We start from the raw sequence: 25,002 nt of genomic DNA, 5'->3' as shown, positions 1-25,002 counted from the left end.
GATTGAAGACTTGGAATGTGAATGTTAGAATTGGTAGTTTGATTTACTTGATGCTGTTTGGCATGCGCTGGTGATCTTCTAACAATTTGATTTCAAATAAGTGCTTTGAGAACCGCACTATAGTTTTATTGACAAGAGGTTTTCTTCCCAGCTATTTATTTCCACATATTCCACTGTTTATTTATTATTTATCATGCATTTAAACTATTGCCGGACTATTTACATGCCCCGTGGTTTAGGTCACTTAGGATATTAGGTCACTTATTTTATTGCTTCTGACCTTTGACTTACATGACTAATGAACACACTGCCATGCTGCAAATATGTAGAGATAAATATGAGCAGCTTTCTGGGTGACATAAAGACCTCAAACATCTTGGAGATTTATACTTTATAAAGGAATACCAATTATTTTTGCACAAGCAATTCCTTTTCATTAACACTCTTTCCACCAATCATTCCTTTTTACATTGCATCCCTTTTCGATCTGTCCCTTTCCTACCTAGCCTTCCCAATCTTTTCAGTCTCTCTTTTGCATACTCTAAAATTCCAGCAAAACCTAATTCTACTCTTTTTTACATTTCCAACCAAATATGAATTTGGATAGAGTCAACGCTATATGTTTTTATTGCCGAGAATTATACATTGAACTGTAATAGCTTACTAAAAAACATGATGATCGGGAATGTTTTTATTTTTGGTAAGTCACAAGAAAGTATCTTTAAATAATACTCAAATATATAAAAGATTTAATACAATTCCAGTTTATGTCCAGCTAATTGTTTTATTATGCACTTATTACAGACTGATAAGACAAACGGGTTTAATACGCAGATGAAAGGTTAAAAGAAAGAAAAATGGAGAACAATGGAGAGGTCAGCAGCTCCAATTACATTGAACACAGCTAACCGGAGGGACAGGCCACTCAATTAGAAACTCAAGAGGTTACAAATAATTGCATTTTGATAAAGTGGCAAGGTTACACTAAACGGCACAAAACAAGCCAACTAACCACAACCACTGAAACGAACCGCCACAACATATTAGTTATAGTTAATCAGCGAAGAAACGCAGATTGGCACAGAAAGCTACGGTGTTTGTTACAGTAATTAAAATCCACACAAAAATCTGATATGCACTCAAATGCAGAATAATTTAGACGCTAGTTTCAGGATTTAAATTTGTATCCATTATAAAAAGTAGCATGATATAACCAGCTTTGACGTTCTAAGGTCAAAAATACTTAGATAACCATGATTTCCTATATCACTAATGGGCCACTAATGATATATCAGCGGCGTACGATAAATCATTTCACTAGTTTTTTATAGAGCAAATAAAGAAATCATATTTATACATTTATTTTTGGTCGTGCTATAACTTTCACTATGCTTATAAATTTACAAGAACAGGAAGACTACGATAAGGAAATGCCTAGGGTACAAGCCTTGCATCTGGAAGAAAGCTTTTCAGTAACTAGTAATAGACGGGGGTTCCTAAATATAGTTGGAGGACCTAACAATTTTTACATAGTATCACAAACGCGTATTGAAGGCTTTGCCCAAAAATAACTTGATCCGGGCTTCGACATCAAACAGAGTACATGTACTGTACTAAATATTTGGCGAATTGTCTTACTAGAGAGCGTGAGTTTCAGATGTTCGTGTAATAACAAAAATATGCCAAATTGTCGCATTCTATCGGGCATAAATGACCCGTCTCACCAGACACGTTACGAAGTTAATTCCATAAAGTTGACGAATACACTGTAGGTAAGGGATACTACGAATAATATATTGTTAAAAGTATACGTTATATATGAGTTATAGATTAGTAGACAAAGAAGTATCAAAATCAATCGAAGATTTTTCAATTATTTGACTCTAGAATTTTTGTCTTCCATTATAAAATGCTTATTGGCGACTATCTGTAAGATAATATACATAGTTGTAAATTCATTGATTCATCTCTCAACATGTTTTACACAAAATTCGTAAAAATGGTTATTAAATTGTGATGACATTACATCAGAATTCAACGCTGCTTTCTACTCTGTGGATAGACTGCAACAAGTTTCTTACTGTTCTCTCTTCATTCGCTACCCATAACAATCTACCTAGCCAGAGCCCACGCAATGCACAAAATAGTAAATCAGTCTGATCTATCAGGTACTAGTAAGCAAGCCAATACGCAACGAAAAAAGGATAATCCCCTTCAAGCTAAACTACAACACACTATTCACTGAGTCAGCAAATCATGCTAAACATAAACTGTCACACTTACCCTTGATTTCCAAATCGACAAGAACAAAATTAATATTTTGCCATTCAAAACTTGATGCATATGATAAGTCAGGAAGCCATGAGTGGGTTTTTCTGTTTCGTGTTGGTCGTGCATAGTCACTAGGAACCACGACATTAGCTAGATTACCAGTCACCTGGGATCTGAAACTGATCTCGGGCATATTGCAATTCATCGTTGTCATGTTCTAGGCTATCGTCTCCTACTCGTTGTTCGGTGTCTGACTTATGCATATCTATGTATGTGTTGCTCCTCTCAGGTGCAGGATGTGGGTGGCAAAGCCTCAAATCACTAATGTGTCTGGACATTGAGTCTACTTTCACCACAGTGTTTGACACTAATGATGTCCTTTTGCCATGGTGTCGTACACCTTGCCTGAGGTGGCTTCACATATACAACATCTCCTGGTTTAAAAGGATTCAGCTCAGTACTCATCAACAAAAAAGAAATTCCAGAAACATCTGGTGTATGCTGTCCTTCATACTTTTACACCTCTTCAGCAGGAATGGCCCCATCAATCTTTGGAGACAAATTATGCCAATATAGCATCTCCTCAGCACTTCGACCTGTTCGAGCCATCATCTTTTTCACTGTTCTGTGCTGTCGTTGTGCGATGCCATTCCCTTGCTGTCGATAGGCACAAGAGAATATGTGGTCAATACCCCACTTCTCTACAAGTTGTTTCATTACTTGGCTGCGGTAGCATGGGCCGTTGTCTTACAGGAATTCCTTGGGAAAACCCCGTTCATAAAATATTTACTCGAGCTTTTTCACTAGCACCTCAACTGTCTCATTTCTTAGTTGTCTACACAAAGAAAACCTGCTAGGTCCACAGTCGACTATTGTCAAGTAAGGGGTTCCTCTGCAAGGAGTGATGTCTGATGCTAATCTTACCTACGTTTCTTTAACAGCCAGTTCACCACAATCCCATCTCTCCGGTGAGGGACTACCTGCCTACGAACATGACACTCTTTGACCACCTGTTCGACATCCTTCTTTGACACTGAGTCGCCCCATTTTCGGTGGGCTAAATAAAAGGTCCTGTAGACTCCTAGGTGATTAGTGTCATGAAGGTCTCTGATTGTTTCGACTAAGGGCATGCTGACAACCGCTGTAACACACACTCGAGCTTTTAGCCATTTTTTGAGAACTCTCGTCAACGGCTCTGCTATGTTCTTTTCTGGCTTTACTAATTTTATTTTTACATCCAAGCCGTACCGCTCTACCAACTCGGCAATTATAGTGAGCCTCCTTCGTGCAAGCATCTTTCCCAATTTGCATATTTTTGATCGTTTACTGTTAGTGATAATAGACTTGACCCAACCATACATTAGCTGAGTCGGTGATCACAGATACTGACGTGAGACACCATTTCACTCCACAACTAACACCTCGTATTACTGCGTCAAGCTCTGCGACATTAATATGGTTGCCATCATCTTTGCATAACCAGCAGCCATCGTCCACCTGTTGCCCATCAATCTCCACAGACACACCAATTGTCAGGTTGCTTGCGCAACACCATATTGTTCCTCGTCTCTTGTCAGGTACTGTCCATCCACCTACTGAGTATTTTTCCTTCAGCATCGACATTGTATCATGTATCATATCCTGAACTGGCTCTGGAACTGTTCCATCCTAGCCACAATCATTACTTTCTCTCTTCATGTAACTACAGGCCACCCTCAACCAACCACCAACTGGATAGTGGCCTATGAGCCTCCCACACAGGAAGAACAAGTCCCTTTTCATCATGCTCTCTGTCCTTTCACCAGCATCATTGTCTCTGTACCAGACTCATCTATTTTAACATGGAGCCCCAGAACTCGAGCATCATCAATGCACTCAGGCGCCTTAGTCACTAAGCCATACTTGGTGAGATGCTCCTTAACATGTGCTACTGAAACCTAATCATTATCTCCAATTATATCGTCTATGTAATGATCAGTACCAGCTTCAATCTTGCTATCCAATGAAAGTACATTGCCTATCACCTTTAAAATGATCTTAGGCGTCACATTAAGCCCGAAGACCCTCCATGTCATAACAAAGAGCTTTCCTTTGTATTTTACAGCCTAGAATTTCAAAAGCTCATTATTCACATACAGCTGCAGATAGGCTTTCTTCAGGTCAAGCATACAACAGTCGGGTCCAAACATTTGCCATTATTGTAGCTTGTCTTGGCAGACGGCTACATCTGCACCTGAATTGCAGTTCATATGCTGGTTTAATTCTCGACTGTAGGTCATCACAGGCTGAATTTTTGTCTCCTGGTTTGGTTGTAGGGCTGCCATGAGAGGTATAATGTCTTGCACTTTACCATGTACTGCTTCATTATGCTCTTCCAACCATTCACTTTCAATCCGTGCCTCAACTTCTTGCTCATAGCCTTCTCTGCACTCATCTGAGATTCTGTACCACCCACATCGATTTTTCAGTACAGGCTCTCTGTCCTTCTATCGCCATGCTACTATCCACTTCTTCCATCAGATGTGGCTATGAAATCTATGTCCTCACCTTGTAATCCGACAAGTTTATTGCATATGCCTACTGCTACTGTTGGCTCTGCACCCTTGCAAACCCCAAAGAGTGTGAGCGCTGAAGGTGTGCCACCTTCAGCGCTCACACTCACGTCGCCCAATCTTTTCACTGCATCCATTCCAATAATCGCTAAAAAATCACACACTAAAGATATGGAAACCAAACAGTGGAGTTTAACTGTGTTTTCCCCTGAGCCAATGTACAAATCTACCTCCCCTAGGCACTCAGTAGTTTTACCATGTACTATCATCACAGTTGTATGACATGCGCTGTATCTGACACCCATCAACTGCAGAGCCTGGGCACTCACTACAGATTGTTGACAACCAGTGTTTACTAATGATCAAATTTCTACACCATTGATTAGGATATTCATTGGCGGAAACGCTGTATCTATTAGTGTCGTGCGGGGCAAGAATCCGATGCAGATGCTCCCCCTTTCACATTTTCCGAATGCTTAGGACACCTGTTTGCTAGATGAGGGGTCGAGTCACAGACAGCACTTACAAACAGACTGGTTACGATTACTTGCAGATTTGTCAATTCTTCCTGTAGGACACTGATGGGCCATGTGTCCATTTTAGAGCATTTGTAACATGGTATGGCTCTGCTTTGTTTCAACCCAGCACACACAAAGCTGGTAGTTGCTCCTCTTTAGGTCAACATAGCTCTGGCATTACTCACGAGTGCAGGCAGTTCCATGCTATCAACATCTACAGTTGATTTTAGTTGCAGCTATATCAGAAAGTAAGCCACCAACAAAAACACATCTGAGCAGAGGATCTGGATTAATCTGTCCCATTAAATTCATCAATCGCCTCAGGGCAGCAAAATATACATCCACAGACTCACATTCTGACAGCATCTTGTTTTTTAACGGCTCATATGAGGAGAAGACATCAGTGTTAAATGCAGTCTTCAGTTCATGTTTCAGCTTATTATAACTAGCCTTCATCGCTCAATTGCTGATACACTGCTATTGCTGGTCCTGACAGGAACAATGGCAGAAACTTCAGTTTATCAGTCACACTGCAGTTCTGCTACAAGTTTTAATTTCTCAATCCACACAGAGAATTCTCCACTGGTGTTGTAGTCTTCATAGCTTTATATAATGTCCGAAAATCTTACGCTTTCAGCCATTGTCTTGTAGTATTGCCGAAATAGCTTGTGGTTAAAATGCAACAAGTTTATTACTGTTCTCACTTCATTCACGAGCCACAACAATCTACCTAGCCAGAGCCCACGCAATGCAATGCGCAAAATAGTAAGTCCGTCTGACCAATCAGGTACTCGTAAGCAGGCCAATATTCAACGGAAAAAGGGGATCCCCTTCAAGTAAACAACAACACAAGATACACTGGGTCAGCAAATCATGTTAAAGCATAAATCGTCACTGACTTACTTCTTGGTTTACAATATATCGAATTATTAAAATAATAAAAGGTGTGATTCATTTGAACTGCATGTTGCAAATACTTTGTGTTGTGAACCTCACGCGGACGATTCTGAAACTACCCATGCTATGTGATTAAGCGTAAACAAAGGCACTGTTCTCATAACTAGTTATTTCATTAACAAAATCATATACTTTGCCTAAAATGTTTGTGTTATAAAATTTATCTTAATTTTAAGTCTGGTCCCGTGATAGCATGTTGCACAGGAAACTTTCAATGTTTCGTCCTTGTCAGTGTGAAATATTCAGAAAAGCAGGTTAGTGCTAAATCCTTCTCTTGATTGATGATGTCTCATTGCTGGAAACTTCCAGTTCATAAAATGGTTATGATTTACATTTTTCAATGTTTTGCTTGCTTCGCTGGTCACATAGAAATGGTTGCCTACTTGTGCTACAACACTGTGCTTAAGACATTTCTTCATTGGGGACTTTGTAATGAAGGAGATGACATTTAATTATGTAGGTGTAAAGATGGCGGTTTCAAGGATTACAGTGCAAGGAGAAGCAAACTTAATGAAGAACCGAGGAACCATGGGCTCCATATTCAATATGGATGATAATGTGAGCACTGGGTATGTAAAGCTTTTTGTTTGTAAGTTTGACATCTATATTTACTGCCCTCCTTTCTTTACATTATTCTTATTGCATAACATTATACTTGACGCACTTGCTCGTCTGAGGTATGGGTGTAAGTAAATGTAAATTACATTTTAAATGAACGGCGTTGGCCAATTATTTAATAGAGCAATATAGAGTTTGCAATGGCACAGTGTCAAGATGTTCATCTCTGAGATAGCTACTATTTTAGTAGAGTGGATTTTAATAATGTCTTTTTACTAGATTATTTCATACTTTTCATAATTACGTCAAATTAGAAAAAATTTATGAAAATGTTATAAACCATTTCCATTTTTATTTAGCTTACTTTGAACATCAAATTTACAATTTTAACAAAAATTCCATCTGTAAAGATAATCAGCCAATCGGTTGACTTGTTAGTCAGCAATGATGGTAGGCTTCAATATTCACAGTTGAGTGCATGATGTTTTTGAAAGGATTTGCAATAGAGACTAATTTAAACACCAGTGTTTATATGGAACTATTGATGTGGCTTGGCAAGGACCACCTTATCAAAATTAGATTGCTGAAATAAAAACTTTCTGTTTGATAAAGGTTTTAATCAATATTTTACATGGCATGTCTAATAATGAACCTTACAACAATATAACTTTACCATGTACGGGGTGATATTTGTCATAAATGAGTCCAGACAATGAGCAAAAACGATTTTAGTGTGTATTATACCGCATATTAACAATGTGCTGCCACTTCAGTTTGTTTGCGAGATTTTCATTTTGTGAAACTTATTTCCTTCATAAGACATCAGTAAATATTTTGTCTCATTAATTCATGACAAATCGCACCTAAAACACCTTTGTTCAACATATAATCACAGCAGTCTGTTACCACAATGATAGTTGTGTCTGTGTTGGTCATGATGAAACCAGAGTGGGTCGAACATGATAGGCCTACCTGGCCAGACTACATAACATTTGGATATGTTCTGATTACCTAAACCTGCCCTAGGAGTCACCGTGGCAAAAGAACGAACCAATTGTTTTTGCAAATTGCATACACGACAAGCAATCGTTAAGTCTTACATGTTTCTCTAAGCTTGAAGTATCTTTTAAATATGGCTTCTAGCGAAATACGGTCGAAATGGTTATTATTCTATCTATCCAAATGAATTCAATGAATCGTTAAGCATCTAAAGTTTTTCAGCATAGGCTAAACCTGTTGATTATAAGGCAATTGTTGGGTTATCATAGCTCAAGGCCGGTTCACACTATATCGCCGTATCTCGGCGTTGATGCCACAATACTTCGGTAATTGTCGATGATAACCATGTTCACACTATCACATACCCATCCGCGTTTGCATGATGAAGTACTCCGTGATTTAGTGTTTTAATTTATGTTTTTAAATTTTTGCGAATAAACTTTTTGTTCGCGTGTGAAAATCAAAAACTAGTCCCGCAGCGACTATCATAAACAGATATGAATAAATCACTCTATCAGCGACTGCGAATCACCATCGTCGAAATGGTTCACATTTGAAAGGCGGTCGTCGATGCTCGGCGAAGTATCAGGATAGTTTGACACCTGCAAACTTTTCCGACGTGTCCGGGATGCTTTGTCGATGCCATCAATTCATGGTTCACATAATCGATAATGAATGCCAAAATGGAAACGCTGACAAATGGCGATATAGTGTGAACCGGCCTTTAGAAAGCGTTAAAATATTTATGAAAGCTCTTATCCACTGTCAGTTGACCCTATCCAACTCGATTAAGCTTGTGCCCCAATAAGGGCATACAATTATCATAATTCTACACTCGTGGAGGTTTTGCAATTGGAATCTGAAGACCTAGGGTCTACCCAAATAGCATACCCCTTAGGTAGGGAATCTGAACGCACCCTTGTAGCATCTGTTCACCAATAACTTCTAAAAGTCTATACCTTATCAGCTCAAGTATCGTTGACATTGTTTATCTTATAAGCTCCTTTATAAGTTATTGATTATTGGAAATACCCAATTATTGACTCTCATATTGTACTTGGCTCACATAGCTTGTCAACTCTTGGTTTGATACTCCAGGTATTTGTCCGCACGACCATGCTCACGCGTGACTGGCCAATCAGAAGCCAACCAAGTACGCTCTAGAGGAAACATGGAGAAATATTTAAATATGGAAGAAAATCGGGTGCATCAAGGATTTGACTCGACTCCCTGTGCTAGGGTTACCATGCAGTCTGAACCCAACTATGTGAAAGGGCAAGGTAGGGGAGCGGGCCCATCCAGTATTTCTACTTTTCAATAATATCTGAAGCTATCGTTTAATTCTACCGTACTGAAAGATAACTGTGATACTCGCTTGTGATTTTGGTATGTGTGCTGTAGAAGAGAGACATTTTGTCATTGTGCTGTAGAAGAGAGATTTTGGAGTTTCAATAAGTGGAATTATATCCAGAGCTTTGATTCAGTAATCTAGATATCACAAGAAAATGGCAGCTTTGTGAAAGAAAAACAACCGTTATGTTAGCAGTTCTAGATATAAAAATGTACTTGTGTCAATCAATAATGGTATAAGCTAATGTGTCTTTTGCAGTGTCTCAAAATAGTGAAGCGTTAAGTATGAATTTATGAGTAACTGAATATTGAATAATTACTTTATCCACAGTCTCCCTGGCTGTCAGTGTCGATAAATACAAATAAATGTCCTATGGAATGTCTCTTGATGTCTCCGTTCTCTTTTCAATATATAAATATAGTTTTCATCTTGGTTATATCGAGTAGCGAGATTTTTGTAACTTGTGATCGTTAATAGTCCTTATTCAGAGATTACTTACCTTGGGAGACTCAACATGAAGATATCACAAGTTTAGGCTCTAGTGAGACCAAACTACTGCCTCTAAGGGTCAAAAATTGGTAACTGACTGAGTTTAAGGACAGTAAGGAACTTGATATAGTTGAAATATCATGTGTTCATAAAATTTCAGTTCTCATCAATGCTCCGCATTATATATCTTCTGGCCCAAATTTAATCTCTTCAACGGTGGTTGAAGCTGTCTTATGACAGCTCGGCCATGCAAGTATACGCCCTAGTGACAAATTTCAAAAACTTGCGTTCAACTTTTTCCCACAGTCTTACTCACTGTAATACTATGAAATATGCCTTTCCTCACACACGCACGCACACACAGAGGAAGAGGAAAGCTTCGATAGAATCAATTTTAGTTATGTTAAAACTCACTAGAGTATCAAAAGTTTGATTTTTGTAGTGGCATGTATCAAAATCTGTGAATCTCTTTTCCAATGGCATGCTACACATAGGTTTTTTTTTTAAAGATTTTGAGTAGTTTTTGAGATATAATTCTACAAATAATGCTATTAGTTTACATTTAATTTATATGCATTATCTGATCAATGGAATTTGTATATATTTCCCTGTCTCACCATACAGACAGCAGAAAAAGATATTACTCTTACAGAAATATGTACTAAGACTTGTGTACTATCGATCACATATTCCGCGGCTTGCCACACTTCCACCAATCACATCACAAAATCTTTGAACTTACTACCTTTTCAAAACTTGCTCATGTCCACATTTGTGTTACAAGTTTCAAAGTCCCATGTTTACTATGCCCAAAATATTTATATTTTATCTTTCCACACACATAACCAACATTATTTTCTATTTCGTGACACCAAAATACTACATCTATCTTAATATGTTTCAGTTTATGAACTTTCTGTTGCTACACCTTCAATTCACCATCCTGACTCCTCTGCAATATTATTAGATTACCAACTTCAAAACACTTTTGTTCAGCTCACTCAATAATTTCTGATTTCTGTCTTTTTATTTTTTTTTTGTGTTTGACATGTAATAAAAACATCATTTTGTTGATGACTGCCAATAAAAAGTTTGACATAGATACAGCAAAAGACGCAGTTAATCATCAGTTAGTTAGGAATAGTTGGCAGCTCCAATGTAGTTTCTGGATAACTAGCAAAATGTATAGTCTTTTTCATGTAGTCAACTGTTAGTTGTTTGCCACAATCAACATGTCATTGAGAGCTCAGGTGACCATCGCCATTTTACCAATAAATAACCCACAAAAGTATTTGTTAAAAACACTATGTATAATTTTGGTTGCACGCAGCTATCTGAAAGCGCAATTCTTGAAGAATTCTACTTGAGGAATCTTGTTTACTGAATTCAAAGAATTAATCGCTTATTTAGATATTAATAATTCAATTTTAATTAATTCAAAATCTTTGAATTCTTTATTTTAAATTCATTGGCATGAAAGTGTTGAATTGTACACTGTAAACTGAACACAACCCATAGTAGTTGTTCTATTTTTTTTCCTTGTTCATGAATGTAACGATTATCTTGTGTTGTTTTTACGATTATCCTTATGCCGGAAGGAGATCTAAGCCAATATCTTGTCTGAAGTCTGCGCAATTTAATCTCTCTATGAATGTTATAGATTTGGAGTTGTCTTGTATCGTTATGTAGGTAGAATGGGCAAGTGGCTAAATGTGGAGGAAAACTTAAACAGTGGGTACGAGTCCGCAAGACCCGCACCAAGGGCATGTCCTACTGAGGAGTCACAGACTATGAAACAAAAATCGAAAGGTGAATGTTGTTATAGTTAGTCGATAACTATCTGCCCAACTAGTTTGCTTATTGGTTTGTGACAACTAACATGATTTGTAGTTATTAGTCGACCTAAGGAGGTAGGGGTGTCGCAGTACTCAGTATTGCTTGCTTACTGCAAGCAGAGACTGCGCATATTTTTAAGAGTTTTGTTGTACAAAAATTGCCTCTGTGATCTTGGCTGGACATGTTTGAGTCCAGTGGCAAGGGAACCTCAATGGCTAAAGACATGCCCAAAGGTTGAATGCCATGCCTGTCAACACCATTGACCTTTTTGAGAATTTAACCCCAACCTGTTGCTTGCAGGTGAAGAGTTCTGGACCATTAGGCCACGGCTGTTTTTTAATGTGGTTTTGTTGACATCCATTCTTATGATGATAAAATGAGCTGACTCTAAAGTTCATTAGTTCATCGCTAGTGCAGATAGAACGTAGTTTATTTTTCCGTGAAAGCAGCAGTTGAAGTTCATTTGCAGAAACTGCTCAGAGCAGACAATTTCAAGTTCAGTTGAAGTAGTTAATTTTATAATCCCTTTTTTGATTATATGGTTTACTTTTTATTCAAAACTTCTAAACTAAAAGATAGCTATCTTTCGAAAATTACCTGGTTAACGAGCTCAATTCCTTGCACTGGACACTGCTTAAACAGTATGCCTTAACCTGTGTTTGATTGAACTTCAAAGGTTTATTGAAGGTATACCAAGATACAGTATTTCATCTATACATGTATAGATAAAAATCTCAAAGTTTGTCATCATTCGGTGTCTGTCTAGCAATGAAAATTTTGTGTTGCCGAAAATTTGCTCTTATAACTTCCCGTTCTCAAGACGAAAAGCTGACCCATTCAACTAAACAGGATATAATGGATCCATTGGGTGCTATAAGTCATTATCTGGGTTAAAATATGCATAGCGGCTCTGCATTATGTGCAATGTCACTAAAGCTTGCTCTCACGGCTCTTATTAGTAAGTTTAGCAATACATATACTAGCTTACTCAATTTAGCCAATCGCACCTACATTACCTGCCACTGTTTATAAGCTGTTTTATTACCTGTGCAACGCCGGGAATTCTCTGGACATTATGTCCAGAGAATGCCCGGCATATTGTATGGACATGGAGAATGGACCTATTGTATTCTCTGGACAATACGTCGTTAAGGAGTACAACTCGCACCAGCCATAAAATTTATAGTAAAGATGGAAACCATATAAGTCACACTGGAGTACAAGTCGCATTTTTAGGGGAAATTTTATTTGATAAAATCCAACACCGAGAACAGACCTGTCACTGGAAATTTAAATGACCAACAAAATAAAATACAATAGAATAGAGGTAACAACCGGCGGATAGGTATGCTTACTCTTTATGACAAAGATGAAGATGTTAACAGAGCTTGTTATGGGTTATTCTGATAACTATAGCGTAAATTATGCTATGAAGTTTACCAAAACCATCTGTGTCACTCCAAATACCCGGTAGATGAACTCCAATGACATCCCTCATTTTTTGTCTCACTTTTCATTAACGCTGTAGCTCCAGAGAGAGAAGAATCGACTGTTTTTAAGCTTGCAATTAGCGTCTTTTGTTTTTTATCCGTTTCAGTAAAAGTAACCTCTGTTTTCGCCAGCCGTTCACAGGTTTCTCTTAACTTTTTTTCTTCTGCTTGATCACTGTTTTGGGCCGCATATGTTACTACTTGCAGCTTGTAATCTGCAGAATAGGATGTTCTTTTCGATGCCATTCTTGTTAAGCTCTTCTCATTTGTTTATTTTTTTAAGTTACCCTCAGTTTTGAAATTATTAACACAGACCTAGAGCAATTCAGCACACAAAAAAAGGGAAATGGTATAACAGTTATTACCAATACCCAGCAATCAGTTATTACCGGTACCGTCAACCATTTCACATGTTAATACTCCAATCATAAGCCGCTCTGGAGTACAAAACACACCCCAGGCCAAACTGTAAAAAACCATGACTTATAGTACCGGAAATACGGTATATAATATATATGTGTATATATAATATATATATATGTATGTATGTTATATATAATATATACATTATATATTATGTATACTGTTTATTTAATTTATAGAAATGAACGTATATCCTTTATACTGCTAAAAAAGTGAACATTTTTCTGCTCGCAGAATTACCTGACAGCTTTGTATGTATTTCGATATGTGCAAAACAGTGTATCGTACATAAATATGGTTTAACATTTTTTAAATTAATCACCATATGTGTAAGCTGTGAAGCATGCTTGGTCTGTAGTCAGCATTGTCTATTTTTCACTCATGTCTGTCTCGGTGTAGGAGTGATGTCAGAGTACATAGGAACTGATTCTGAATACCGGGCCATGCCTATAGAGAGGAAGATTCACCCACGCAGTCTACCCAGCACGGCAGCTGACAATGCTGTCCCTCATAAAGGTATAAGTATCTTCATGTTTATTCGTTGCTAAGTGATTTCTATGTTGTTGTGCTAAGGCAGGGCTTATCGATAAGGGATGCGATATGTTGTTCGCAGGTGTTCAAGAATAATTTTTCATTTTTTGTATACATCAAAAATGAATATCATAACGCAATCTATCCTTAAAATGGTCTGTGCATGTCACTCACCCATAAGGAGCCACGTTTCGATCAGATAACAGTAGAAAAAAAGGCAGGAAAAAGTCAAAGATCAGAAAGTGAGTTGATTTTTAAATGTCGCTGTTGTGTGAAAACATTAGACTCATCCTAGAAGGACCTTTCAATAATACAGTATATTGTTTTCATGTATTCCGAATGTTGGAATATGTCTGTTTTTATTATGTTTTGAGCCTTTTTTTTCAATCAAAAGAAGGGGTTGTGAGATCACCCCATCAATCATAGGGGATTCACTGATAAAAACAAATAGGGAAGCGCTGGGTTAAAAGTAGCAAGTCTGCAGTTGTAGCAAGAGCAAAATCACATGGGCTCCAGGATTTCTTCTCGTTTATTTACCAGAAGTTCAACGTTTGCTTGCTACTAACATCATCGAACAGGCGTTACAGTCAAACCTCTACATATGATCGTCTAAAAAATATACAAAACCTCAATACAAAAATTGGCTCAATACAAAAATACAAAATTGGAGTTGTTCTCCCGTTCATATGAAAATAACTACATTCGAAACCTAATAGTTAATATGAGAATACAAAATCATTTTTTTTGTTTTTTCAAAATCAGTACTCTATTTTAGCACAAACTCCTAACTAATTTCTAATAAACAAACAATGTTAATACTTGTTAATTTTTTTGCTCCGAGTTCGTATTAAATTTGAAAAATAAGCTAATTATTTTGATTTGCAACTTGATTCTAAAATTAAAAGGATAAACGATGATACTCTTATATTTTAACTAACAACCGCATTTGTAATAGAGCTTTAATGATTTATGTTTGGGCTACCATTGCTAAAATGTATTTCTGGACAATTTTATAACATTTATATCAGGCACGTAGCAGTTGTCTCTCAAACTCATATTTTATCAAGTGACATTGCAGATGAAGTTCTTGCAATCAATCAGCCACCTACATTGGCAGAATGGCACTTCTAGCTAAGAAGTTAAAAAAAAATTTACTACAAATTTTATTTGACGATAGTTTCCTCTGGTTGGCAGACTCGTCTGATTCAGTGTTGTTTAGTGACTATCTCTTGTCATGCCTATATACTGTATATCATGCATCAGCTTTTCTTGGGTGGGTACTTTTATTAATTTGGTGCCAGGTTTCCCTTCTTATCAGTCCATGTCCCAGACAATATGGAGTGTCTCATTCGATATGGCGACGTAGAAAACAGGATGTTATAGAATATGGTTTAGAACCACTCTGCATTTTTACTTTTTTCAATTTTTAAAATACATTCATGCATGTTTGGCTTTAGCTAGTCGTTAACATGGTGCTACGGCTGTCAACATAGTTTAGATAGTTGTACTCATTATTTATATTGGTAGTCTGCTTCCATGTTTTCCAATCTTATGATCCCTTCAAGTTAGTGCTTTCAGAACAACCCTATAACAAGCTTGTATTGGCTGTTTCAAATGCAAGATTAAAGTGTTAAACCAACAAAGCCACGCGTTTATTTATTGAACAGGCAAACGGATGGAAATGATACTCCATGAGGCCGATAAGATGCCAGAATCACCCACAAGGCCTGGGAGAACTATCAAACCGGAGACAGAGCACATTGCGGAGAGGCACAAAGGTAGAAAGTTGATTCAATAACGTTAGCGCGCATAAAACATGTTGACTTATAATTCATTTTACGCTGCCTTCTGATTCCATAAGTAATTGGGGTATTCATGAGGGATTTCGATCACAATAGCACGTACCCCTCAATATAATATTGAATTTTGGCGGATTTTGCCTTGTTTGGTGTACGCGATGATATGTGGTAACTTAGTCAGGTAGGATTCATTGAATGAATAGTCCTACACATTGAACAAAATTCAAGTTGAAAAGTGCTGACCCAAGGTCTTAATAAATATTTTTATATTTTAGGCAACAATAACTAGATTCATGCCATAGAAATAATGTCGTCAGTTCATGCTAAAAATGTTTTGATGCTAGAGTAATTATTAAGTAAGTCGCATTTTGTTGAAATAGACAGTAGAGGATAACTCCATGTATATGGATGCACACAGGACTAAATGAATGCTTATTGTGCACCTTATTCCACATTACATATTTTTGCACTCTTTTTGGTTGGGATTCTAACAGGACCTTGAGTTAGGCAACGGAAAAAAAAACAGAAATGAGCAATCTCAATTAAAAAGAAAACTTTTGGTTTGTCTAGATCGGTGGGTAGCCCTTTAGTGCAGTAAAGGCTGGTTCACGCTATGTCACAGCATCGCAGTATGTTGGCAAAAATCCTCAATACAGCGGTCGATGTTTCTGATCCATTTATGATAGCATCGCTCACACCACGCTTACATCGATGAATAGTGTGTGACATAGTATTCTTATTATGCAATACGGTTGCTGAAACAATGAAATACTACTCCGGCAGCAACTATCATTAAGGAAAATATAGATTAATCGCCATTGCCGAAATGGTGCATTTGAAACCAAGTAAACAGGAACATAACACTATAAACAAACCCAAAATACATGTAACTATGATCTAATTCTACTCTCAGCAGTATTATTTTATTTTAAATACAACTGCAGTCATTACCTCTAATTGAACTAAAACTAAATTTGGATTTATCTATCTATATTTTATATATATTTGTATATTTCTCAAAGTATGTCCGTGTGTCATATGTCTGTCTGCGTTCCGGCTATAGCTATTATTAGAATAACTGTAGCTGAACAACAATGCTGACGCAATGTCATGGAGTACCGTCATTAGAAGCCTAGCAGCTTACTGCAATTTTCTATTGGCAATGTGCCAGGCTATTAGCTTGAAAGTTACAGTTGTTTGACAAAGTTTTAAAACCTTTACAGATGTTTTTATTTTTCTCTTAATTTATTTAAACTACGCATAACACTTCTCTCACGATATGTAGTTTGAAAGTTAGAATGGTAAATGTTGTTATATGTTAAATACAAATCAATTTTCTGTCCAGACTTTTTTATTACCTGGGCAACGCCGGATAACACAGCTAGTCTTAGTCTATTTTTAACCCAATGCTACATACATGGGCTGACAACTCCGCATGCTAATAGCTGCGTTAGAAATATTTAATTTCAGCGCATTTTGGTTAGAATTAAAAATATACTTCAGTTTTTCAGATTCTATTAGTTTTGCTTACATAAGTGTTTATCTTGTCCTGTTAGAAAATTGTAATCTCATGTCTGGTTTGATAAATAGCTTATAAGTTTGGTATATTTGGCATGGCTAAATATACCACACTCTGATACTATTAATAAGCACCATATTTTAATATAAATTTAGTAAGTACCATATTTTGATATATTTTTCATGACAAAATATACCAAAATATGGTGCCTATTTAATTTATAACTGCTTGATGTTGCCAAAGTTAGTAAAGTATTAAAACTGGTGCTCATAGTTAATATCTCAATTTTTTTAATGTATAATTTTAGCATAGAGGTCTTTAGTTGTAAAGGATGTCAACCCTAAAAGAGGACTGTTTGGGACCAAATATATTGTGGATAACATCTGCGTTCTATAAAAGATAAACTGCAGACATGTGGTAGCTTATACCCTACAGGATGAAAATATCCGTTGGTTATAAAAATTAGCAATTTTGCGAACAGTCAATTCCGCGAATTATAAATTCCGTGAATAATTAGTTCTATTTTTAATCACAAGAGAGAATAACTACTGCATCAAATTAAAAACTAGTCGCTAGGCTAGTTTTTAATATAAATACTAAACGTAGTTGAGTTCCAAAGCATTTTTAAAATCATTGCCTGGGCTTTGAGCTAACACCATTGCCAATGCATCACATTTATTTACAAAATTATTCAAGGTTGTCACAAGACATTCAGAATGGCGTCATCGCGAAAATAGCCGCTAAGCAGAAGTACTAAACGTAGCCGAGTTCCAAAACTTCTTTAAAATCATCGCCGGGCTTCGAGTTTTATTGTCATTGCATCAAACTTTACAAAGTTATTCAACGTTTTCACAAGTTATTCGGCATGGCTTCGTCATCGCAAAAAATCTCTCCTAGTCTTTTTACATTGAAATCAACTCCATCAATCTCTAATACCGAAGTTGACGATCATGATTCTATTCTGGACATTATGGTATGTATTTGATTTGCAGTGCAGATACGTTTTTCCATAATTAACTGCATTAGTTAATTCTTTTGTTTAAAAACTGATCGCTTTCATTAAATACTTCAGCTATGGTTTTTGTACTTACGTAACACTTATTAATATTTTTTCTTTTTTGTGTTTACTGCAGATTGAGAATGAAACAACCTACTCCGATTACGAAAACTAGAGACAAGTACTAATATTCATCAAGGCAGGAATATTGGCAGAGAAGCAACCAGTCAACCTAGATCACCTTCATCGACATCAACTCCTTGATATCGCTGCAGCAAACATGATTAAATGATATATTTTATTTCATGTATAGATATATTATAATTTACAAACTTGAGTGTACAAATAAAATATTTCAAATACAAATAAAATTTTACAAACGATGAATGGAGTAAATATAAACAGTTTAGTCCATATGGCGGTTGTCTAGCAATAAAATTAAACTGGTACTCTTGATAAGTGAATACTAGCGTGTAATGGTGCTCTCTGACTAGTTATTTTGGTAATAGCAGCTCTGTCACTGTCTTGGGTAGATGTTAAAGGCGAATCTCTCGCTACTACATGACTGGTAAGGAAGTTATCATCAGAACTCTCCTCGTGGCTTACTATTGCAAAGTTCTGCCGGTTGGCCAAAGATTTGTGCTCGTAAAGGCGTTTTTGTTCCTTTTTAAAACAGATATATTCTCCTCGTTAGCAGCTGCGGTCACTTCTACCTCAATTTCAAGACCTCCCTGAATGATTGGTGATCTTCTAAGAATGACATCTACCACCCTTGCAATCATTGTGCTTCCGTGTATGTTGAAAAATCTCTCTCTCACTAAAACAAATAATGGAGCGGTAGGATGGAAAAAATAAATATTGCGTTTTACTGAAGAACCAAAGTGAAATTCAACTAATTTAGTAAATGTGAACAACTCATTACTTACCACAAATTGTTGGTTCATCAAAGGCCGCCAAATATATGAATATTCGTGAAAACCTCTGAATGCAGCAAAAAATTTATAGCTTAGCACGGTCGACCCGTACGTGTAGTTGTAAACTAAATAGAAAACGAAACACGCAATGTGCGCATGCGTGGGGTTAACTCTATTGCTAGACGTAATAGAGTTAACTCTTCATAGAGAGTGACAGTTTTCAGCCGCGAATAAATTAATCCGCGAATATGCATGAAATGGCAATTTTCGCGAAATATAACTCCGCGAATAAATTCATCCTGTAGGGTACTTGTTTATAAAAGTAAAAAACATCTTTGGCTCAAGTTGTTTCGCAGGACTATAGCATGGCAATTTTACTATGAAAAGACAACTCCTATGTGTTGTATATGCCAAGCTTTTTGTCTGTGTGAACTGATTTTAACATTGCAGGAAAGCCAATGGCTAACTTGATTACCAACTATGGCAACTTGGGAATATCGGAGAGAGCTCCGAGGGTGACAGTCTGGGGTGAAGATAATATGGCTCTGGATAAAGGAGGCAGGATGAAGACACTTATTGATGATCAGCAGAAGTAAGTACTTGTACGAGGCTGGGAGTTGTCTGTCCAGTATTTCAGGGAACTGAACACATTTTTTGCTGATGTGCGTGTTCCTTCTATAAATGTAAATTTGTAGCCTTGAAGCAGTGAGAAGTCATATTGTTCAAAATAGATGACTTCATAACAGCTGCTAGGGTTGCGCTAAAATTCGACAAAGTGATTTAAAAATTTATTTTTGGAACATCGAGTCGCATTGAAAACATTTTGATTGCAGCCATTTTTAAAACTACATGATAGCTAAAAGAGCTATTTAACAAGATCTCTAGCACGCTCATTGTCTTTCCATGAATGTAAGTTAGTAGGACTTGCTGTAGGTACTTGTGTTATGTTGTTGCAGCATTTTTTTTTTAGTGTTTCAGTAATAATAATATGTACTTCTTTAACTTGAACAGTATGTTGTCTACTCAGTATTTTTGGCTGGAAAGTGTTCTACCGTAAAGCTGTGTGCATCATGAATGTTTGATAGCCAGTGCGCTTTTCATCGCAATTGACCTTGCGGTGATGCTTGGTAGTATGAGATTTTGGATAGTTGAATTCGCTTGTTTATACTCTTTCGGGTAGGTTATCAGATGGTCTCTTTCGTTAGGCTTTCTATTTCATCATTTGTTGGTTAGTTTTTGTGGAGTGACTTTTCATTCTGCTTTTGTACGGCAAGTCTGTCATGTTTTGCGTAGTTCATTTTCTGCCTTAACTCTCATCTCTACCATGTATCACCCTCACTCTCATCTCTACCATGTATCACCCTCACTTTTATCTCTACCATGTGTCACCCTCACTCTCAACTCTACCATGTATCACCCTCACTCTCATCTCTACCATGTATCACCCTCACTCTCATCTCTACCACGTATCACCCTCACTTTCATCTCTACCATGTATCACCCTCACTCTCATCTCTACCATATGTCACTCTCATCTCAACCATATGTCACCCTCACTCTCATCTCTACCATGTATCACCCTCACTCTCAGCTCATTTGGTTCTGCTAAGTTGTTATTTATTTACAACATCTTCATCTTATCCAGTGTCGCCAGTAACTCTACTTTTCCACCCTGGACTGTACCCTAAAAATTGTTTCTAATGAACCAGCTGCATTGATTCATTGTCTTTCTCATGTTTTTAGACCGAGAACTGTAAGACCTCCTAGTGGGTCTTTGCCGGGACAGCCTAGCTCAAACAACTTCTGTGTTAGTGGAGATAAAGTCTACGGGAGCCGAGTAGACAACTACAATAAACGAAATGCTACACAGTGGGAGCAGTCATGGAAGTAGCTCCTACACTGCCGGTGAGAGTTTCTTATGCTGCCGGTGTTCTTACTTACTATTGGTTTGGAGTCATCAACTTCTATTGCTGAAATTCTTTTAGCAGATCTGTTGCTCCTGTCTCTAATATTACGAGCTTTGTATTAGCCTTTTTGTCACTCTTTGAGAGTTGTCTACCACTGCTCAGTTTAGCTGACCTTGACATGAGAAAACACATGTTATTATACTATGAACTTATGAACTAGACTACTGCTTAGGCATATTTTGCTTTCAATGCATTTCCGAAAAAGCTGTCGCAAGGTCGGTTTTAGTTTAGGACTTCATGGTTCTATTTACTTTCTCTAGTTTTTGGTTGCTCTTAATTGTCAAACATTAACTATAAAATGTGGTTTTAACTATAAAAAAGGAAATGCGTAGAGTCTTAAAATATCAACAAGTCCTTTTAGTCGTTAATTCACAATTCATCAGCCAAGCAATTGTTGAATTTCCATTATCATGCAGTTGTGACATTCACAAGCTGTGATTTGTGAGACCATTTTTGGTCTTAGTTAAATTTCTATATTCAAACCATTAAATTACATTTTGTTAGCCAGTCTTATGAGGAGGTTACCCTTTCACTGCTCCAATTGAGTTTATGCTAAATATGATGATCGACTGCCGTAGATGCACTTTTGCAAAATTTACAGTGGTTTGCAGTAACTGAATATTAATGATTTGGGACAACATAACCAATGATCATTAGTATTTCTAAGGCATTAAGAGTTATGTCCAAATATTTTTCTTAAAAATTAGCTCATATTCGCGAAGCAAATTATAATCTGTGATCAAAGAAATTCTAAGTCAAAAACGAACATTTTTTCCCGCTAATCAAACATTTTTGTTGTAATATGGCTTCCGCAAGCACCTCCCATGTTAGAAACACAATAGCTGTTGCTGATGACATTATAGTCAATTGAGATTCAGACTCAATTAAATGTTCATATAATTAAAGTGGCAGCACTGACTCTGATGGTGGTGAATGTAATAGTTTTGTAAGTGTAAGGAAGATTGTAAAGGATAGTTTTAGCTTCACAGCGATCGTAGCTTCACATAGCTTTAGCAATGCATATAACATAGATACATTAAATCTAATGCGTAGCTCTGTTTGTTAACATGTTGCCAACATAAAATACAGTCAAACATGGATAACTCAAACTTCACGGGACCGAGCAAAAGTGTTCGAATTATCAGAGCGTTCAAGTTATCAGAGCACTGTCACAAGTCTATGTATTTACTTATTTATTAGTAGGTACATGTACATATACAAACTATAATATAAATCAAAAACACAAATGGCTTGTTTCAAATTAAATGCTTCTAATGTAAGGTTTAAAACGTTTTTATCAAAAAGTATAGAGATTTTTCTATCACTTGAGATTGGTTTGTTGTTTGAGGTGATGTTATTGCCAGGACGTTTTTTAGATTGACATTGGTAAAACTTGATCGTTGTTGAAATGCTCAAAACAAAAGACATTTTTTTCTTTTGAGTGTTTTACCCACGATCAATTTTGCCGATTTTTTTTGAAGTTTATGCAAAGATTACCTTACTTTACCTGGGATTCGTTAAGAGCAACACTCCGAGGCAGTTCAATTAGAAGTTTTACGAGGTTTTACGGTACATTGTATATCACTCACGCTTTTTGAATGGATACTTATTGAATGTACACACGTATCCTGTGTTTAGATCAAACGATGAATAGTTTTTTAGCTAAGGCAACGTATACGTTTAATTACAACAATTTTTAAGACGTTTTAAACATTCAACATTCCGACGTTGATTCAACACGGAATCAACGTCGGAAAACTATTCATCACGGGCTAGCCGGGTCACGCACTCAAGGATTTTCGCCACGCACATACAAAACAAAAACAACATGCTGTTTTTGTTTTGTATGTGCGTGGCGAAAATCCTTGCGCGCGTGACCCGGCTAGCCCGTGCTATTCATCGTATAGCAGTATAAATCAAATTTCACCAAACCTTTAGAAAAGTCGTTGACAAAATTATTTTGCCGATGGTGGTAATAACGACGCTTATGATTTACGAAAAGATGAGGTTTACCTCTATGGCTTTGAATAAAGTGATTTTCTAAAGCGATAACAACCGTTTCGGTAGCCGTTGGGCAAAAAACAGTTCGAATTAACAGTGTTGAGTTCGAGTTATCTATAGCAATTTATCATTACGTGGGAACGGACCAAAGAAACCGTTCGAATTAACCATGTGTTCGAGCTATCCGTGGGCGAGTTATCCATGTTTGACTGTATGTAACAAAAATGTTCAAGGTGGTGTTTGAATTGGAAAACCTGTATACCCACAACATGCAGCTAAATCGTCAATTTTAAGTAAAATGGCTGGCAGTAAACCGAAAGCTAAATTTGTAAAGGGATGGCAGTGAAAAGGTTAAACAATCTTATAGTTTTAATTGATAAGAACGCTTGTGAAATCCTTGTAAGTACAAGATAAAATCTAGATGAAAGTACCAGGACAAATGTCTCAATAATTATCATGCATAAGTTATGATAGCTTATGCATTGCTTATATATTATAGCTATATTATTTTATATATTAGCTTATATTTAAGCTAGATTAGTTTACTGTGGGTCTTATTAGGTAGTCATACAGTTATCAAATACTGATGTCAATTATGGTCCTAAGTATTCACCTGGGCTATACTTCTGGTCATTTGATTCTTACAGATAAAAAAGAGGGAGATGGCTACTGAATGCTTTCTCAACAAACTGCGGTAAACCCGTCCTGGATGTCTTGTTTAGCATGAACTATCCTAATGATCTCAGGCACTTAACTCGCTTTCCTTTTGAGAATATTTTATAAGACTTCAGCATTTTTACCTTTCTCCGTCCTTCTATACTACCTTTTAAATGCATGAGTTTTACAGAGTTCTAGTATTGTTATTATTTACATCTTTGTTCCATTCTCTATCTTTCTTGCCTAAACAATTTGTAGACTTTGAGGTATATATTTGCTTATCTGCAGCGATTGCTTAAAAACTCGCTCTACTTCTGGTACATTCTCATCCATTTAAAACTTTTTCTGACATACGTTGTGTGTTATTTTTGTTATGCACTTTTTGCTTGTTTATTGTTGTGATCAATTTTAGCTGTTTTTCTAGTTGTTTCTATATATTATGTTATTCCTAACCTGACATCACTGACCCAGATGTGTTTTTGTAACTGACAAGATATTTTCCTCTGTGTCACCATTTTGGAAGAGAAGCACCGTTTTAAGTTTTAATGTAATATTCATATTTTGCAAGATATTTTTATGGGGTTGTTAATTTAGTTTTTGTTGCTGCATCCATAGACTGACAATAAATTTTGAACGTGCACAAGGTAATTCGTGTAAAATGTACCGGTAATAAGTAAAACTGCAGAATGTTGTTTGGCAAATTTTAAACCACATATGCCTCACCGCCTTGTTTTAACAAAAAATATTATAAAACAGCCATTTCTAAAAAATTTATAATTGTATTTGCTCATTTTTGCTATACTAAAGTTAATTGTTTATGGTATGATTACATGCTCGTTTGTCAGCATTTTGCACCTTTTTTGTTAGTAATAACTTCTTGATATTCCATAAGCAGATAAAACTGCAGTTGTTCCTGCCGTCATTACAACTCTGTCAAATTAACAATGTCTTCCTTCATAGAGCAGAGCTCAGGTGTGAGATGTGGTAATGGTGCATCTTGTTTTGGTAACATAATTGCATTAGCCAACAGCACAAAACTGTATCAAGTTGGGGCAGGTGTGCCATGACACAGTAGCGATGGTTGTTACTATGGCAACAAAAGACTAGATATCAAACACTGTCAATGGTCTGTACAGCTAAGGTTCTGAAGTACCGATGCCTGTCACCGCTAAC

General features: G+C 36.7%; 1 protein-coding gene across 3 annotated transcripts; it reads left to right on the top strand.

Annotated features, from left to right (window-relative positions):
• Positions 1–1,715: 1,715 nt before the first annotated feature.
• On the top strand, positions 1,716–24,286 carry LOC137408503 (uncharacterized). 3 transcript variants are annotated; one of them, XM_068095052.1, is made up of 9 exons: positions 1,716–1,768; positions 6,759–6,867; positions 8,954–9,135; positions 11,385–11,504; positions 13,844–13,960; positions 15,643–15,753; positions 19,655–19,796; positions 20,948–21,109; positions 23,820–24,286. In XM_068095052.1, the coding sequence occupies exons 2-8, from the start codon at positions 6,767–6,769 to the stop codon at positions 21,093–21,095; spliced, it is 921 nt and encodes a 306-aa protein (XP_067951153.1). In that variant the 5' UTR covers positions 1,716–1,768; positions 6,759–6,766; the 3' UTR covers positions 21,096–21,109; positions 23,820–24,286. The 3 variants fall into 3 exon arrangements, with proteins under 3 accessions (XP_067951153.1, XP_067951152.1, XP_067951151.1); XM_068095051.1 differs by having other exon boundaries at positions 1,716–1,772; XM_068095050.1 differs by lacking the exon at positions 1,716–1,768 and having other exon boundaries at positions 6,534–6,867.
• The last annotated feature ends 716 nt before the right edge of the window (positions 24,287–25,002 follow it).

The sequence above is a fragment of the Watersipora subatra genome, chromosome 11, assembly GCF_963576615.1.
Source record: "Watersipora subatra chromosome 11, tzWatSuba1.1, whole genome shotgun sequence".
NCBI classification, from domain to species: Eukaryota; Metazoa; Bryozoa; class Gymnolaemata; order Cheilostomatida; family Watersiporidae; genus Watersipora; species Watersipora subatra.
The sequence above is the reverse complement of the archived record's forward strand: the minus strand, read 5'-3'. Positions and strand labels throughout refer to the sequence as shown.